The following is an 18817-nucleotide window of genomic DNA, read 5'->3' as shown; positions in this document are numbered from 1 at the left end:
ACCTGTGAATGTGACTTTATTTGGAAATAGCATCTTTGCAGATGCAATTAGTTAGCATGAGGTCATACTGGAGTAGCTGAGCCCTGTAAGGGCTTATGATGCCCTGATAAGGAGAGGAGAAGAAACAACTAGAGAAACACAGAGGGAAAACGCCCGTGTGAAGATGAGGCAGAGACTGGAGTTAGGCTGCCATAAGCCAAGAAACGTCTGGGGCTACGAAACAGAGGAGGCAAGAAAAGGTACTCCCAACCCAATGTTGAGAAGGGAGAGTGTTGACACATCGTAGGGTTGTTAACCAACATCATAGAACAATATGTTTAATGAGAATCTAGTTTGTTCTGTAAACCTTCATCTAAAAAAAAAAAAAAGTATGATAAAAAAAAGAAAAGGTCCTCCCTAGAGCCTTCAGAATGAGCATGGCCATATTGACACCTTGATTTCAGACTTCTAGCCCCCAGAACTGTGAGAGGATAAATTTCTGTTGTTTTAAGCCACCCAGTTCACGTAATTTGACTCAGCAGTCCTAGGAAATCAAAGCAGTTGCCCACCCAGATCTGACACTCAGCAGGGACAGCCCTGCTAGAGATTTGGAGCCAGGAGATGGTGAGATACAGGTGGAAGCTGAGGCTATGGAAAGGGAAGATGTGGCCTAGAAAATGGAGTAAGAAGAAAAAGAGGACTTAAACCTGAAGAACTTCGACACTAAGTAGGTGGAACAAAAGCTACATGAGGGCACCAGGAAGGAGGGTCCAGAGAAAAACAGGAAAACCAGAAAGGTGTAGCATCCTGCAAGCCGAGGGAAATTACTTGCAGACTCCCCAGAAAGTCACTACAAGGCAGCCACCAATGGGCTGTGAATCGCAACCCCGCTGTGTGCGAGAATCACCCGAGACGTTTTTTAAAAATTAAAAATGCCTAATTCCTGCCTCATACCTACTGAATTGGACTCTCTTAGACCTTGCTATCCAGGGTGTGATGTGGGGACCAGCAGTGTCAGGATCACCTGGGAGCTTGTTAGAAATGCAGAGTTGCAGGCTCCACCTCAGCCCTGCTGAATCCAGGCACTCACTGAGAAGCCTGTAGAGACACTCACTGCCCAGGGTGGTTCCCGGGCACCTTTCTTTGTTGACGCTGCTTAAGGGACTGTGCTGTGTAATGGCTCTGATACATGTGCAGGGTTCGGAAGCACTGGCCTGATGCATTGGGCAACACTGCACTGATCTATAGGGGTGTACCATGTTACAGAAAACCAAAGCAATTAAGAAAATTGGTAGATTGATTCCTGTTGACCCTTTGTCTTACCTTTTCTTCCTCATCCTCCAATTGGTAACCCAATTCTACCTTTCTGTATTAAGGCTGTCTTCAGATCAGCACGTTTTCATCTCAGTAGGAAGAGCCACCAGCTCCCAGTCAGCACATGCTCGGGGCCAGGACCATTCTCATTAATACCTACCGGGAAAGGTGGAGGCAAAGGTGACCCCAACATCACCCATCAGACTAGTGAGGGAAGAGAATTAAACAGGGAAACCCTGCACCTTCTTTAACCCTAGCCATGCCCTGAACACCTCCATCCTGAACGCAGTTCAAGAAACAAGGAGAAAAGAAACTGTCTGTAAAGGGCCAAAATAGAGGCTACAAAATCCATGTACTTCATTCATTTAAAAAAAAAAAAAGAAGAACCCCCTTGGCTCTTACTCTATTAACATCGTTATTTAACAAAGAGTTGTTTGCATTTTTAAAGACATAATGAACTAATCTGCTGACATCTGGAGGGAAACTCCCCCTTCAGCAGTGCTGCTCAAACTTCAATGGGCACAGGATCACCAGGGATCCCATTAAAATGCAGATCTGATTCTGTAGGCCTGAGTGGAGCCGAAGAGTCGGCATTGCTAGCAAACCGGGCCTGGTGGGCAGCTAGCCCGAAAGAACACCACTGCCACCTGGTGGCCCCAATTCACATTGCAAGGCTAGATCTAGGGAAAAGTGAGTGGGCCCCCAGAGAGAACACCTGGCCAATTCAGCCCTATTTGGGAGACACCAACATGACGAACCACAGAGCCCCGTTGTGCTTCTCTTTGGCTTTATCCTAGGTTTTAGTGGCATCTTTAAACTCCATTACCGAATTTTATTTGCTTCTTTCAGTCTCCATCTTGAGGGTCATGCTGGGTATAAGGAGTTTAGGGATGGGGGAATGCCAGCTGAGCAGGAAGAATTGGCAGGCACTGAATGTCCTTTTTTTTTTTTTTTTTTTGAATGTCCAGGCAGACAGGAGATAGAAGTTTGCGAAGTCTGCCAATGAGCAGACACAAACAAGTGTCTTAAGTGCAGATAAGAGGAGTGGGCCAGGTGCAGGGTTGTCTCTGTCATCTCCTACCTCTCCTCTGATTTCAATTGCCGTGCATCTTTGCAAGACAAGAAAGCACATTCTCAGATGTAACTTTTCTTTTTAAGCCACCAATTCTGCAGTATCCCTCATCAATAAATACTACTCATCAATTCCCCTGCTAAAGCTTTGTGAGCACACATCCATCTCTTGCTTACATTAAAAAAAAAAAAAAAAAAAATCACCTCCCTCCCTAGGGACGTTCTCCTGGGAATGGGAATGGGAAGACTCCAGACAACAGCAATGCAACACGGAGAAGAGAAGCCGGTGGTGGGTGCTGTGGGCACTCGGGTGGCAGGGCAGGGAGATCCAGGCTTGTCTTGGCAGCTGCACCCCCACCCACCAGGACAGTGCTGGCTCATGTGTGTCCTTGGTTACTCCAGCCCAGAAATTCCTAACTTTATTCTCTCTTTTTTTCCTCCATTCAAAATATTTTTCTCCCAAATTGAAGTTGTTCAATCATTCATCTCATATTTTATTAATCAAAGAGGTAACTTCTGATAAAAGCTTCTTTTGATCAGTGTTGAATAATCAGCTTTATCATCCAGAGATGATGTAAGTTCAAAGGTCAAAAGCAAAGAAAAGGCTAATTCCTATTTCTCTTTCTGCCATTCCCTATTAGCCTGTGAAATACTGATAACTTGCAAACCCCTCTCTTCCACTTCCGCCATAACCTTTACATAGTCACAGAGCTCGGGATAGGAGAGCCTAAGCTAGGAGCAATTACCCTAGTCTCTATCACAACTAAAAGAAAAGACCAAAAAAAAAAAATCTAAGATAGCTACCACAAGTGCTGGTATTCTGTAGATATATGTAGGTGATTTCTTTGGTTTCCCACCCAGCGAAGTGAAGGAAAAGATTGGGTCCAACTAGTTCTCATTCTACAATTCCCGCCCTCCCTTCAGCACTAGCCTTGAAGATTCATTGATACTTTTGTACAGACCCAACACATAATTCCAAAAAGTTAGGATCAAAGTAAAAAGCCACAAGCTCCTGGGACTCAGTCTTGGTGGCGTCTCTCATCTGGGAGTCTGCACATAGAATCTGAGCCTAGGAAACTGTTCTGAGAGTCTTCCAAAGCTTAACTGGGCTGTCACTGCCCCTAAAGCCTATACTTGTGGCTGATACATAGAATTCTAAAACACTCATGGAAATAAGTACTAGCTCAAGCATCCAGGACCTGGAAAGGGTCCAGTGAAAGTCTGGTGATGGGTACAAATAAATGAATATGCTTTGCATCTTACTGCCTCTTTATTTTTCCCATTGGAACGTCAGTGGGGTCTGAGTGGAAACAGAAAGAAGCGAGAGAATGCCTAGGGAATTCAATGGGGGAGAATCAGAATAACAGAGTCCTTGTCCATTCCTCAGGCTGCAAAGTTGACTTGTCATTTGTAATCGACGGGAGCTCGAGCATTGGTAAACGTCGATTCCGAATCCAGAAGCAGTTCCTGGTTGATGTTGCCCAAGCTCTTGACATTGGCCCTGCTGGTCCATTGATGGGTGTTGTTCAGTATGGGTAAGTGGCATTTATGTCCAGAAACGAGGTGATGCTGAACGCTTCATTTTGTGCCATAAATGATTTACCTGTGTTTTATTGGCTATGCAAAGGCATTTGATTGTGTGGATCATAATAAATTATGGATAATATTGTGAAAAATGGGAATCCCAGAACACTTAATTGTGCTCATCAGGAAATTATATATAGACCAAGAGACGGTTGTTCAAACAGAACAAGGAGATATTACATGATTTAAAATTAAGAAAGGTGTGCATCAGGGTTGTATCTTTTCACCATGTTTATTCAATCTGTATGCTGAGCAAACCGTCCCAGAAGATGGACTACATGAAGAAGAACAGGGCATGAGGATTGGAGGAAGGCTCATTAACAACCTGCGATACGCAGATGCCACAACCTTGCTCTCTGAAAGTGAGGAGGACTTCAAGCACTTATTCATGAAGATCAAAGACTACAGCCTTCAGTATGGATTACATCTCAACATAAAGAAAACAAAAATCCTCACAACCGGACCAATAAGCAACATCATGATAAATGGAGAAAAGATTGAAGTTGTCAAGGGTTCCATTTTACTTGATTCACAATCGACACCCATGGAAGCAGCAGTTAAGACATCAAATGACATATTGCATTGGGAAAATCTGCTACAAAAGACCTCTTTAAAGTGTTAAAAAGAAAAGATGTCACTTTAAGGACTAAGATGTGCCTGACCTAAACTGTGGTATTTTCAATTGCCTCATATGCATGTGAAAGTTGGACAATGAATAAGGAAGGCTGAAGAAGAAATGATGCCTTTGAATTATGGTGTTGGCGAAGAATATTGAATATACCATGGACTGCCAGAAGAATAACGAACAAATCTGTCTTGGAAGAAGTATAACCAGAATGCTCCTTTGAAGCAAGGATGGCAAGACTTCATTTCACATACTTTGGACATATCATCAGGAGGCACCAGTCCCTGGAGAAGGACATCACACTTGGTAAAGTAGAGGGTGAGCAAAAAAAAGGAGGACCCTCAAGGAAATGGATTGACACAATCACTGCAATAATGGGCTCAAGCATAACAACTATTGTGAGGATGGCACAGGACCAGGCACTGTTTCATTCCATTGTACATAGGGTTGCTATGAGTTGGAAGTGACTCAAAGGCTCCTAACAACAACAGTGCACAGATAAGTTTTCTTTTTTTAATGCAAATGTAAGTGAAAGAAATTGAAACAATCCAGACGCCATGTTAAAAATTCAAGAATTCCAGAAAGGACTTATTGCTGAGCGGGAGTCCATCCTGACCCATAGCAACCTATAGGGCAGGGTAGAACAGCCCAATAGGATTTCCTAGGCTGTTAATCTTTATGGGAGCAGACTGCCACATCTTTCTCCCTCGAAGTGGCTGGTTGGATTCAAACTTCTGACCTTTAGTTAGCAGCTGAGCCCTTAACCACTGCACCACCAGGGGAAGGATAGGTTAGTAAACACTCTTAAGTAAATAGCATTTGTGCTCATAGCCAGTAGAGAGAGTAGTTATTTGCCTGGGAATCAGGAGAACTGGGTTTAAGTCCCAGCTTTGAGGCTAACATGCTGTGTGGCCTTGGACCAGGGCTTCACCTCTCTGATCATCAGTTTCCTCATCTGAAGATAAAGAAGGCCCAACCCCCTTTCCACCCTGACTATTACAACCTGTGTTTGAGGGGCTGCGCCCTGCTCTGCCACCTATAGGTGAGACACCTAGAAAACACAGCGCTTTAAGTTATGATTTTCTTCAGAGTCCACTCCCTCTGCCAGAAGACGGGAATCTTCAAGTGCCTGGATAACCTTAGGTCTCTGCAATGGTACTGGGAATGCTTACCAACTAATGGGCAAGACCGGGTGCGGGTGGGGTGGCTCCCAATAGGCAGCTGGCCACACCAGGTGACTCTCCCCAGTTCGTTTTATTATTTTACTTAGGGTAGAAATTGAGGCTTTGGTTAAGAGCTATGGCTGCTAACCAAAAGGTGGGCAGTTCGAATCTACCAGCCATGACTTGGAAACCCTATGGGACAGTTCTACTCTGCCCTGTAGGGTTGCTATGAGTCCAAATCAACTCAATGGCAATAGTTTATTGACATCCATTCTTAACCTTCTTCTCTCTTACTTGAGATTATGAATCAATCTTATTTTGGATATGAAGAGGTTTCTCCCTAAAACAGATATACAAATATTGACAGATAATAAGCAAACAGAAGAACATGCATAAATATCAAACATGAACCATTGAGGGCAGGATAATTATTGCATAAATTGAAACACTTTCCACCAAGGACCATTGCACATAGCATGATGCCCTCCCCTCAGCTCTGCAGCTTAACACTGGAAGTGGAAACACACAGCTTAGTGCCCCTCGCTCAGAGCAGCAGTCACAGCTCATTAGCCCCCCCTGGAAACTGAAAACATGCATACCCGATGACATCCAGGGGGTCTCTAGCTCCCTTCAAAGGTCTCCCAAGGGCCTCTTGTAGCAACATTGCAGCCAATGTTGTTCATATCAACGACAAATCAAAAAACCAAACCCGGTGTCTCCAAGTTGATTCCAACTAATGGTGAGCCCATGTGTTACGGAGCAGAACTGCCCGATAGGGTGTTCTTGACTGCGGTCTTTGAAGGAGCAGATCACCAGGCCTTTCTTCCACAGTGTTGCTGGATGGGTTTGAAGTCCAACCTTTAGGTTAGTGAAGAGCAAATCATTTGCACCATCCAGGGACCTTTGACACTAGACTTTATTTTTGAGTTGTCAAGAGAAATAAACATAAAATGCTTTATTTTCATAAGAACCTGTAACATTTTTATTTTTAGAATTAAATTCCAGTAACGCATTTAGCACTATTTTCTATTCCTGTGAAGAAACTTAATAGATTAGTTAGCTGGCACTTGTATGTAGTCAGAGAGTCAATTATATAAAAATAGCCAATTGCTACAAATGCTAACTCTCAATGTCAAATCATCTATCTTGAGGATTTTGCTTTGAAATAGGAAAAGAATTTTTTTTTTTTTTTTTGGTCATTGTTTTCTAGTTTTCAAAATGTCAGCCCGTTTTTATTCCTGTGTTATTTTTTAAAGACCATGAACTGATAGCAGGCTTCTCTAGGGAAGAACTCTAAGTATTTGAGTACCAGATGTCCCTGGTCAATTTTATTTGGGGTTCAAAGCTTGATGTGTTATCTTGCATTAAAAATAGCTGTTCTAGAAGCTTGTGTATGCCAGAGTTTATAGTATAATATGAAAATGAGGTGATAAAGACGTCAAGGAAAGGAGAAGCAGGCAAATAGTGTTGTGTGCCAATGCGAACATGGGTTAAAGAACAAATGTATCAGGGAAGGAAAAACAATTCAATGAAGAATATCCCTCTCCCCTCCCCCACCCCCCAAAAAGCCAAAACATTTTTCTGACATGATCAACATTTGCAGGAAAGATTTTACCTCCATGTTTCCTAATTCCACTTCCTAAGTGATCCTTTGCTATTCCAGTTGTTGTTAGGTGCTGTCGAGTCGGTTCCTACTCATAGTGACCCCATGCACAACAGAACAAAACACTGCCTGGTCCTGAGCCATCCTTACAATCATCGTTATGCTTGAACTCATTGTTGCAGCCACTGTGTCAATCCACCTCATTGAGGGTCTTCCTGTTTTCCACTGACCCTGTACCCTGCCAAGCATGATGTCCTTCTCCTGGGACTGATCCCTCCTGACAACATATCAAAAGTATGTAAGATGCAGTCTCGCCATCCTTGCTTCTAAGGAGCATTCTGGTTGTACTTCTTCTAAGACAGATTTATTCATTCTTTTGGCAGTCTATGGTATATTCAATATTATTCGCCAATACCACAATTCAAAGGCATCAGTGCTTCTTCGGTCTTCCTTATTCATTCTCCAGCTTTCACATGCATATGATGCAATTGAAAATACCATGGCTTGGGTCAGGTGCACCTTAGAAAATTTGCTATTCCAGAGTCCTTTGGAGCATTAAGGGCAGTGTGTGTCTTTCCTTCATTTTCTGCTCCTACAAGCTAATCCATTGTCTTCACCCTCCTTGGTAGCAGGGTGGAGTGGAAAGCACGATGCCTTGGTGACAGAATACCTGAATTCTGCCCTAGCTCTGTGTGTGACTTTAAGCCAGTCACTTAACCTCTCCAGTGAGTGCTGCCATCTGTAAAGTAGGGGGCTGAACAGGATGATTTATGAGGGCTCTGCCAGCCCTGGTGTCCTGTAACTCAGTGATTATATCCCGAGACACCCCATCAGTGAACAGTGGATGAACAGACTAGGTAAGCCACCACCCCCCCGCCTTCCTTCCAGCCTCAGGGTTCCAATCAGGCCAAGATGATCAATGATGGCTTGCTCAGAGGACATTAAAGACGGGTTACCCAATAAGCAAAGCATGCAGTGTACATACCGGTAGTGTACAGCCCATGTGAAATTATGCACTACAGATTAGAAAGTAAACACAATTAAGCCCGTGTGTACATTGCTTACTGTAAGCTGGTGCATACCATGCTTACTGGTTAATCCGCCCCTGGAGGTCATACATCCGTCTGTGCGGAATAAAGTAAATTGAAGGGAGGGCTGAGGTTGAAGGGGAGACATGCTTGTCCAGCTGAAATCGCTTTTCATTTCAGTCACCCAGCTTCCTCCCCTGGGTGTCCCTCTTCAGACCTTTCTTTATCAAACAGGTATTAGTGAAGGGGTGGGCAGGAAGGGGCAGGGTAGAGAGGTAGATGTGGTCTGGGAGCCTGTATTTCTGAAAAAAGAAAAGCACATGCTTACTGGATCAGGAGCCTGATTCCTCAAGCAGCATTGTGGCTTCCCACGAGATTCTTTGTTGTTGCTGTTCATTGCCACCAAGTTGGCTCCAACTCAGAGAAACCCCATGTACAACAGGAAAAAATGTTGCCCAGTCCTGCACCATCCTCACAATCATTGGTATGCTTGAGCCCATTGTTGCAGCCACTGTGTATTATAAGTGTCTTCCAACATTTTTTTTTTTCCAACATAGTGGGCTCATCTTCCAGCACTATATTGGACAATGTTCTGTTGTGATACGTACATAGGGTTTTCATCGGTTAATTTGTAGACCATCAGGCTTTTCTTCCTAGTCTGCGTTAGTCTGGGAGCTCCCCTGAAACCTGTCCACCGTGGTTGACCTTGCTTGTGTTTGAAATACATAGCTTTCCAGCATCACAACAATATACAAGCCACCACAGTATGACAAACTGACAGACAGGTGGTGGAATGTCTTCTATACTCCCACTTGAATTGCCCCTCCTGTCTTGAAATCACAGACCATAGTGGCTTTCAAGAACACTTGGACCCATCTCCTCATGCTACAGTGAGGAAATGAAGCCCTACAAAGAAATCACTACCCCATCAAGAATGAGCACTTGAAGGAGAGGCTCAGTTTGGGAAGGAACGGGCCGAGGGACGGGAACTCTTCAGACAGAATTTCTTCTTCCTCTGATCCTTCTCTGCTCAGTGACCACTGGTCCACACTGCACACTGCTTCGCCAGGAGATCTCGTCCCTTGGTTTTCTTTAGGAGATGGGGTCAGGCTAGAATTTAAAGGACCCATACAAATATTAAGGGAAGTCAAAAGAGAAATAAACAAAAAACACAAGATGTATAAAAAACAGCCTGGTTTACAAAATGCAATGCTCGTTCCGCGTCCTGACTACTAAGTGTCCTAGTCAAAGGTCTTTTAGGTGCAGGGGACAGAAAGCCACTCCAGGTAGCTCAGGAGAAGGGAGATGTATGGGAAGGAGAGTGTTCACAGGACTGACAAGTCATTGGTCCTGCCCTCCCTCCTGGTCCCTCCGTCTCTCCCTGCAGTTCTTTTCATCTCCACTTCTCTCGCTTGCCCGCCCCATTCTCCTCTCATCAGACCGGTATCCTCTGGCAGGCTCTTGGTTTCTGTTCCTCTGTAACTTCACCTTGCACTGGCTGAGTTTTCACGTCTGGCCCAGGCCCAGAGAAAAGCCCCAACCACTGTGGCAACTGGCAGCACTCCCTCCCCAGTGTCCCCACCTCTGCACATGCAGAGACTCATAACCCACCACCCAGCACGGTTGCTAACCATTTGGCAACCACAGCATTCCTGCCATGATCATCACACACCCACAGTAAGAGGGGCAGCCTCAGTGCAGACTCAGAGAGGTTAAGTGACTTTCCCAAGGACACACAGCTAAATGCATGACCACTGGGAAGTGGGCAAATGTTAATCTTGGGTCAATTCCCAGGTGTCAAATAAAATCGACTTCAAAGCTAAAATAGGCTGCTGAGGATTTTGCTTATCTGCCAAGAACACTTCTGATAATTGAAGCGTTCCCCCAGAACAAAGACTGAGACGCTGCGCCTGAACAAAAGGCTAAGGATCAAGCCCTTGTCTTGCACATGCATTCAAATTTAAAATTACACAGCCAACAGGCTAGTAATTGCACTTAATACCAACGGGAACACTAAAAGGCCAAATGAAAGAACAGTCAGAACAAGTGGCTGTTAGGTGAACTCTAGCAAACAAAACAAACAAGGCCGGACAGATTGCGTTTTGGCTGCAGTCTAGACCCGCAGGTGTTAAATGCCCTCCAGACCTTCAGTATGATCTCGTTTTAATCCCCAGTTTCAGTATAAACGGAACACAATTGCACTTGTTCTTTTGAACTTTGTAATCAACCCTAGGATATCAAAATTGGAAAACAATTCTTAAAAACTGCAGAACACTGGCTTTTCTTCATTTAAAAATGAAATAGATTCTCGTTTGCTCGTGGTTCTGTGACAGTTCTGCCCTGTTGAAGGGAGTGGCTCTGAATTGAGCTGCATCCCCTTCCTCTTCTTACTTCTGAGCTCACCCACCCTGAGCCCTGGACCGGAGGACTCAGCCCACACTCTCAGCTGAGCTTCCCTTCCTGCCCAAGAAGCAGGATGGATGCACAGAGGCTCCTGTAGATCAGCTGAGCCACCAAGTGCAGGACAATCAGACGGGGAGAAGAAGCAAGGGGTCAAGTCTGGTGTCATAGGCAGAATAATGGCTCCTAAAGCTGTCCACCTCCTGATGCTGGAACCTGTCATTATGTGACCTTATATGGCAAAAGGGACTTTGCAGATATGTTACGGACCTCAAAGTTAAGGACCTCAAGATGGGGAGATTATCCTGGATTATCCGGTAGGCCCAATATAATCACACAAGTCCTTAAAATCTGTGAACCCTCCAGAAACCATGAAGGTTGAATGAACCCCTGAAAGTACTGCCATGAGATAATCTTTAAACCTAAAACCAAAAATATCCCCTGAAGAACAGTTTAGCTTAACTAGTAAAAAAGGTCTGCCTTGAACATTATGCTCTTTTAAGAACTATCTAATTGGGATAAAACTGACAACAGCAACTCGAAACATTAGATAGGAACCTTAGGGGACAGAGAATTTATGTTAATGAAGGAGAAACAACTCAAAAGAAGAGGGTGAGAATGGTTACACAACTCAAAGAATGTAATCAATGTAGAAAAGAAAGGGGGGCTAACGGTAACGTCCACCTCTTTGGGTTGCTGCTGTTGTCGTTCTGAGTCATAACAGCCCTGTGTACAACAGACTGAAACACTGCCCGGTCCTGCATCAGCCTCATCATCATTATTATGCCTGACTCCATTGTTGCAGCCACCGTATCAATCCATCTCCTTGTGGGTCTTCCTCTTTTTCACTGACACTCACTTTACCAAGCCTGATGCCTTTCTCCAGGGACTGGTCCCTCCTGATAACACGTCCAAAGTATGTGAGATGAAGTCTTGCTATCCTCGCTTCTATGAAGCATTCTGGCTGTACTTCTTTCAAGACAGATTGGTTCACTATTCTTCTTGGAATCCATGGAATGTGTATTCAGTATTCTCCACCAACACCATAATTCAAGGACATCAATTCTTCTTTGGTCTTCCTTATTCATTGTCCAGATTTTCACATGCATATGAGGCAATTGAAAACACCTTGGCCTGGGTCAGGTGCACCTTAATCCTTAAAGTGACATCTTTTCTTTTTAACACTTTAAAGAGATCTTTTGCAGCAGATTTGCCCAGTGCAATATGTCGTTTGATTTCTTGACTGCTGCTTCCATGGGCTTTGATTGTGGATCCAAGTAAAATGAAACCCTTGACAACTTCAAACTTTTCTCTATTTATCGTGATGTTGCTTATTGGTCTAATTGTGAGGATTTTTATTTTCTTTATGTTAAGGTGTAATCCATATAGAAGGCTGTAATCTTTGATCTTCATCAGTAAGTGCTTCAAGTCCTCTTCACTTTCAGCAAGCAAAGTTGTGTCATCTGTGTAATGCAGGTTGTTAATAAGTCTTCCTCCAGTCCTGATGCCCCATTCTTCTTCGTATAGTCCAGGTTCCTGGATTATTTGCTCAGCATACAGATTGAATAGGTATGGTGAGAGGATACAACCCTGAGCAACTCAACAGCAAAGGTTTGAGTTGCTGGGAGGATTAAATATGCAATACTTGCATGATGCTTAACAGTGTTTAGCAAATAGTAAGTGCTCAGTTTTGAGCTGTAACTACAAAAATGAATTTCGATCTCAGTTTTCCCATCTTCCTTTTCTAGGAAAATAATAAAATCCCCTGGCAAATGGAGCAAGTAGAATGAGCAAGTCCATATTCAGCCCCCATCTCAGTAATTTCTGCAACTCTGGGCGGGATATCTGATTTTAGAAAAGCAGGGGGAAAAAAATCAATGTCTCAAAGCTTGCAGCCAATAAAATGTCAGAAGTGGCAATTTCAAAAAAAAAAACATTTGTGAACTTTTCCTGGTTGGGGTCAGGGGGAGATGTGACTGCGGCAGAAGGGTTAGAAAGATGTGGTGTTGCTAGCTTTGAAGATGGGGCCCCAGTCAGCCTTCTAGAAGGTGGAAAAGGCAAGGAAACAGATTCTCCCTAGAGCCTCTAGAAAGGAACGCAGCCTTGCCGACACCTTGAATTTACCACGGAAGACCTGTTTTGGACTTCTGACCTCCAGAATTGTAAGATGGTAGATTAGTGCTGTTGAAGCCACTCAGCAATAGGAAACTAACAGACTGGCAAGGAGGACCACTCTGTCAAATTCTCTAAGTATGCAGGCAAAGGACAGGTGAACCAGGCGCAGGAAGGAGTAGGAGGGCCTGGGGAATGAGGCACAGCCCAAGACAGTGCCAGGAGCTGGCCCACCACAGGACTTCAGAGCAGGAAGAGACAGCCTGGTGTCAGGAGGGTGCTTTTAAAAAAGGCTGACGCCTGGGCCTACCCTAAACCTATTCAGTCTGAACCTGGCACAAGGTGAAGCCCAGACATCAGTATTTTAATCTTTGATTCTCATCTGTAGCCGAGGTTAAGAGTCACTGAACCCACCTCCTGAGAGGGGAAGGGACGGCTCGGCCAGCTTCCCAGGTTCTCAGTGGCAGGGCCCGTTTTGAAAGCATCCTGACTCCCATCGGGTACGTAGTATACTCGCCCGCACAGGAGCTAATAGAATCCCAGGACAGCACACACTCATTCCCCAGGGCCCAGGAGCATTTGCAAACACCCCACCACACGCTTCTCTCTCTCTGTGAGCACCTGGGGAACGCTGAGTCCTGAGGCCTGGCGAGCTACGAATACAATTTGCACAAGAACCTTAGGCTTTTTCTATTCCCCGCTGTGCGATTCTCTCGGCAGTACACAAAGCGATGGTTGCAGTTGACTTCCATGGCTTTTGCTAAACGGCTCCCCTTGAACTCACATCACATATTCACTGGGCTTTTCCAGGGACCCCTGAGATTCCGCTCGCCCAGAGAAGATGATCGCCATCCCTGCGCACATTAGAACTAGCCGGGGAGCCTTTAAAACTCCTGATAGATAGCCAGACTAAACCTCAGGACTACGCAGTCAGAAATCTGTGTGGGACTCCATCAGTTTTCAAAGCCTCCCAAGGTGATTTTATTGTGCAGCCAAAGTGCCACCATAGAGTGAAGCCAGGTCTATTCCTGTGGAGGCCCGAGCTGATCTCTGGTGAACCCGTTGCCCAGCCCCTCCCGCCACCTGCCTTAGGAGTCCAGAGGGCTGCAGGGGCTCCCCCACCTTCCTTCCTCAGGGGGAGGCCTTTCTCAGACAGGCTTTCTGTTCTTTTGCTTTCTCTAGACTTACTCCATGTTCCCTTCCCTCCTGGTGTCCCTGGCAGCCCAAGCCCCACTGCTGATTTTCTTGATCCTTAAAGCATCCTCCAAGACGTTGTTACCCAAAGTGCAGCCCACAGTCTCATCAGAGAGGTTGTTGCTCAGGACCTCAGGAATCAGAATCTACATTGTAACAAGAGCCCCAGGTGGCCGGACACACAGGAGAGTTTAAGAAGCTCTGTTGCCCAGACACAGCTTCCACAGCACCTACCTGCCCTGACGCACCGCTTTCTTGGCTTTAAACCAGGTGCTGTGGGATAAATAAATCAGTAGACGCTGACTTTAGCCAGAATCAGAGCCTTAGGACTGAAAACGCTTCTAGAATCCGGTGCTTTCAACACTTCCCTGATGATTAAAATCACGTGATGCCTTTTTTTTTTTTTTTTAAATGCCAGACGCTAGCCCAGACCTACTGATTTTGAATTTCTTCCAGGGAGAGAGGCCTGGTGAGCTGTAGTTTAACAACTGTTCCAGGTGACTTTTATTATCAAGGAGTTCTGGAAACCCTGATGGTCTGCCCCGCTCCCTGCCCCCACCCCACACTTTCCTTGGAGTCTCCTGTTATGTCCACATTTACATGGACATATTTTTTATGGGTCCTCTCTGACTGATGGTCTACTTGCTTTCCTCTTCAGCACATGCAGGGTAGCCATTTCCTATTGCACAAATTATCCTTTCTATTCAGAGCCAAAGTCTGGCTCCCCATAATTTCTCTTCATTAGTCCTGGCTCTTCCTCTAAACATAGAACAAGTATGTGTTTTCTCCTTGAGGTATCAGCCTGTTTGTTTATTTTCAACTCTTACTTTCAAAGGAAGCGTTGGGCATTGCTGAAAATAAAAACTGTGTTTTCCTTTAATGAGAACTTGTAATAAAATTATAAATTAAAAGTTTGCTTATATAAAAACATAGTGGAATACCTCTTTGAACTTTTTTAATATTCTCTATCTGTGGAAAGTCACCAGATGAGGGTCTCAGGCCACCGGCCCATATATCCTGAAAAAGCAAGCATGCAGCTATTTGCTCTGGTACCAAGCTTTCTCATTCACTCCTATGACTTAGTTAAATTATAGTTTAACAAATATTTCTCGAGTGTTTGCCGTATACTAGCACTATGCATTTGTTGGGGATACTGATGTGAAATTCATCTAAGTGGTTTTATTTCAATTGCTTATAAATTCTTTGGTGGATGGGCTATGGCTTTGCCTTAAGTCATAATTTTAGCAATTAGAAAAGGTCTCAGAGGTCCTCTGATTCAACCTTTCAATCCACTTTCAAAAATTTTAAAATGTGACGGAGATTCCCTTCCTCAGGACTTTACAAGCTAGTAAGGGAGGCAATATTTTAAAAAGAAATAACATTAAATAAAATTAAAAGCAGCTATTTTTATTAATTAGGTATATGATTAGCTAACCTGTTTGCCTCTGAAGATGGATTCATGTACCTCTGGTATAATGTATTTCTATGATACAACTGGAAACCCTGGTGGCATAGTAGTTAAGAGCTACAGCTGCTAACCAAAAGGTCTACTGTTCGAATTCACCAGGCACTCCTTGGAAATTCCATGGGGCAGTTCTACTCTCTCCTGCAGGGTCGCTATGAGTCGGGATCCACTCTACAGCAACCGGTTTGGTTTTCAGTTTGGTATGATACAATTGCCTCATATGCATACGAAAGCCGGATAACGAAAAAAGAAGACAGAAGAATTGATGCGTTTGAATTGTGGTGTTGGTGAAGAATACTGAAAATACCATGGACTGCCAGAAGAATGAGCAAATCAATCTTAAAAGAAATAAAACCAAAATGTTCCTTAGAAGTGAGGATGACAAGACTTTGTCTTGCTTACTTTGGACATGTCATCAGGAAAGGCCAGTCGCCAGAGAAAGACATCATGTTCGGCGAAGAAGAGAGCAAAAACAAGGAAAGTCTTCAAGGAGCTGGATTGACAAAATAGCCTCAAACATATCAAAGATCATGGAGATGGCATAGGACCCGGCAGTGCTTCGTTATGTTATATATAAGGTTGCTATGAGCCAGAGCTGACTTAACAGCAACTCACCACATCATGATATAATACGGGCAGAAGAAGCATGGTGTGGAGCTCAGACGTAGAGTACTCAGTTCCACCTGGAATAGTCCAAGAGAGGAGAGGGCACCTGAGCTTTCCTGCATTTATTTACTCCACAGTAAATTATTGCCCCCTTTTTTTTTTTATGCTAGGTATTAGAAACCCTGGTGGCGTAGTGGTTAAGTGCTATGGCTGCAAACCAAAGGGTCGGCAGTTCAAATCCACCAGGTGCTCCTTGGAAACTCTATGGCACAGTTCTACTCTGTCCTATACGGTCGCTATAAGTCAGAATTGACAAGACAGCACTGGGTTTGGTTTTTTTGGTATGCTAGGTATTAGAATAGGAAATACGAGGTCACAGCACCTGTTCACAAGTAGATTCTTTGCAGTATGGGAAAGAGAAAGGTAATCAACAATTGGTCTAAAAAATTATCAACGTTCAGACAGCAGCCTGCACAGGGTTCCCAGGGAACACCATCAGTGTGGCCAGGTAACGGGGGAGACGTTCCACATTCGATTTTTTTTTTCTGTAAAAACTTTTTTTTTAATAATTTTTATTGTGCTTTAAGTGAAAGTTTACAAATCAAGTCAGTCTCTCACATAAAAACTTATATACACCTTGCTACATACTCCCAATTACACTCTCCCTAATGAGACAGTCTGCTCTCTCCCTCCACTCTCTGTTTTCATGTCCATTTCGTCAGCTTCTAACCCCCTCTACCCTCTCATCTCCCCTCCAGGCAGGAGATGCCAACATAGTCTCAAGTGTTCCCCTGATCCATGAAGCTCACTCCTCACCATCATCCCTCCGCAACCCATTGTCCAGTCCAATCCGTGTCTGAAGAGTTGGCTTCAGGAATGGTTCCTATCTTGGGCCAGCAGAAGGTCTGGGGGCCATGACCACCGGGGTCCTTCCAGTCTCAGTCAGACCATTAAGTCTGGTCTTTTTATGAGAATTTGGGGTCTGCATCCCACTGCTCTTCTGCTCCCTCGGGGGTTCTCTGTTGAGTTCTCTGTCAGGGCAGTCATCGGTTATGGCTGGGCACCATCTAGTTCTTCTGGTCTCAGGATGACGTACTCTCTGGTTCCTGTAAAAAGTTTTGAAAGGAATCTTTATATTTTTTCTTTTTAAATTATTTGTTGATGAGCAACATTTAAACTTATGATTGGCTAAATTCTCAACAATCACCAGACACACTAAAGAAATCTTACAAAGTGAGAAAATCTAGCCTACAAATAATATTTAAATGTAGTTAAATTTTTAATGAATTTAAAATTTTACAGTTAATGAAGCATATATGATGTTATGTTTGGTAGACAATTATATATTTGTTATTGTCAGTATCAGTTTTGCAGTTTTGTAGCCAATTTTTTTTTTTTTTTAATGTCTCAGCCTCTAAAAACATTCATAATCCTTGGTCACCAAGAGAAGACCCAGATGTTGGGGGCCTTGAAGTTTATACAGTATGAGAGCCACCTTAAAAAAAATACAAAATTATAAATGCAAAACCAGGCCTTTTGGAAGAGGCATCACTAGATTCCCGGTTAATCTGCCTCTTGGAGGCACTTAGAGCCTATTGGATAATTTGTTTTGTGCAGAGGCCACCTGGGGTTCAGGAAGACCAGGTAGGAAGCTACAGCAATAGTCCAGGAAAGAGAAGATGAAAGTTCAAAGACAGGCTTTCATCTTTTCTTTCCTGATGGAAAGAGATGGGGAAGGATGGGGAAGACACGAGAATTTTAAGAAGTAGGTCAGATAGGGCACGGTATTTGATGAGGAGGGTATCAAGAATGCATACTGCTATGACGGCTCCAGCCTCAGGGTGGTGAATGGTTAAGCACACTACTGGTTGAAAGGTTGACAGCTCTACTCACCCAGAGGTGCCTCAGAAGAAAGGCCTGGCAGTCTGCTTCTGAAAGGTCACAACCTTGCAGCCCCTATGGAGCAGTTCTACTCTGCACACATGGGGTCGCCATGAGTCAAACTGACTCAACTAACAACAAGGACGACCCAGTGAGTCAGAAAAGGGAATATGGAAGGGGAGACGGGTGGTTGGGTGGAGCAGATTTGGGAGACAAACAACTGCAGTTTTGGAACTATCAAACCTGAGGTGTCTGTGGAACCACCCTAGATGCCACAAGGTGCGTTCCAGATGGAGACGTATGGAAGCCATCTGATGTACATCTGGGGTTCAAGAGAGAGGACCAGGTGTGCCCTGGACAGCTCTCAGCATGTGAGTGGTTGCTGAGCTCAGGAGTTGATGGGGTTCCCCAGGAAAGTGCATTAATTAAGAATTGAAGCATAATGGAGACAGCACCCTAGTGGAACACCAGCGTTTAGAGGTAGAGATACACTGAAGAAGAACAAAGAAATATTTGTTTCTTCAATACTGTAGGTGCCAGGCGTTGTGTGGAAGAAAAAGCTGAATTAGGCACAAAGGTGTCAGCTGGGGGCGGGGTCAGGAAGAGTAGCTAGAGCTGGGGTCGGGGGCGGGGCGGCAGCAGGATTTGGGTTTTCCGGCTAAAGGAAGAAGTAAGCAAAGGGACGAAGCTAGAAAGTGAGCATTTCATTCTGACTAGATTATAGAATATATATGATTGGGGAAGATAGGGAGGGAAAGGGAAAGAGTGAGAACAGCATTAAACGATAGGCTG

The 18817-nt window shown here is 44.3% G+C and overlaps 1 protein-coding gene across 2 annotated transcripts in view; it reads left to right on the top strand.

Moving 5' to 3' along the window:
- VIT (vitrin) overlaps positions 1-18817 on the top strand; it is a 127051-nt gene that overhangs the window by 88079 nt on the left and 20155 nt on the right. For both annotated transcript variants that reach the window (XM_049870456.1, XM_049870455.1), the window contains one exon: positions 3752-3899. In XM_049870456.1, coding sequence (XP_049726413.1) covers positions 3752-3899 — 148 coding nt within the window. The remainder of the gene's footprint in view (positions 1-3751; positions 3900-18817) is intronic.

This window comes from Elephas maximus, chromosome 26 (genome assembly GCF_024166365.1).
Source record: "Elephas maximus indicus isolate mEleMax1 chromosome 26, mEleMax1 primary haplotype, whole genome shotgun sequence".
NCBI lineage: Eukaryota > Metazoa > Chordata > Mammalia > Proboscidea > Elephantidae > Elephas > Elephas maximus.
Note: the sequence above shows the minus strand (reverse complement) of the source record. Positions and strands in the feature narration are given on the sequence as shown.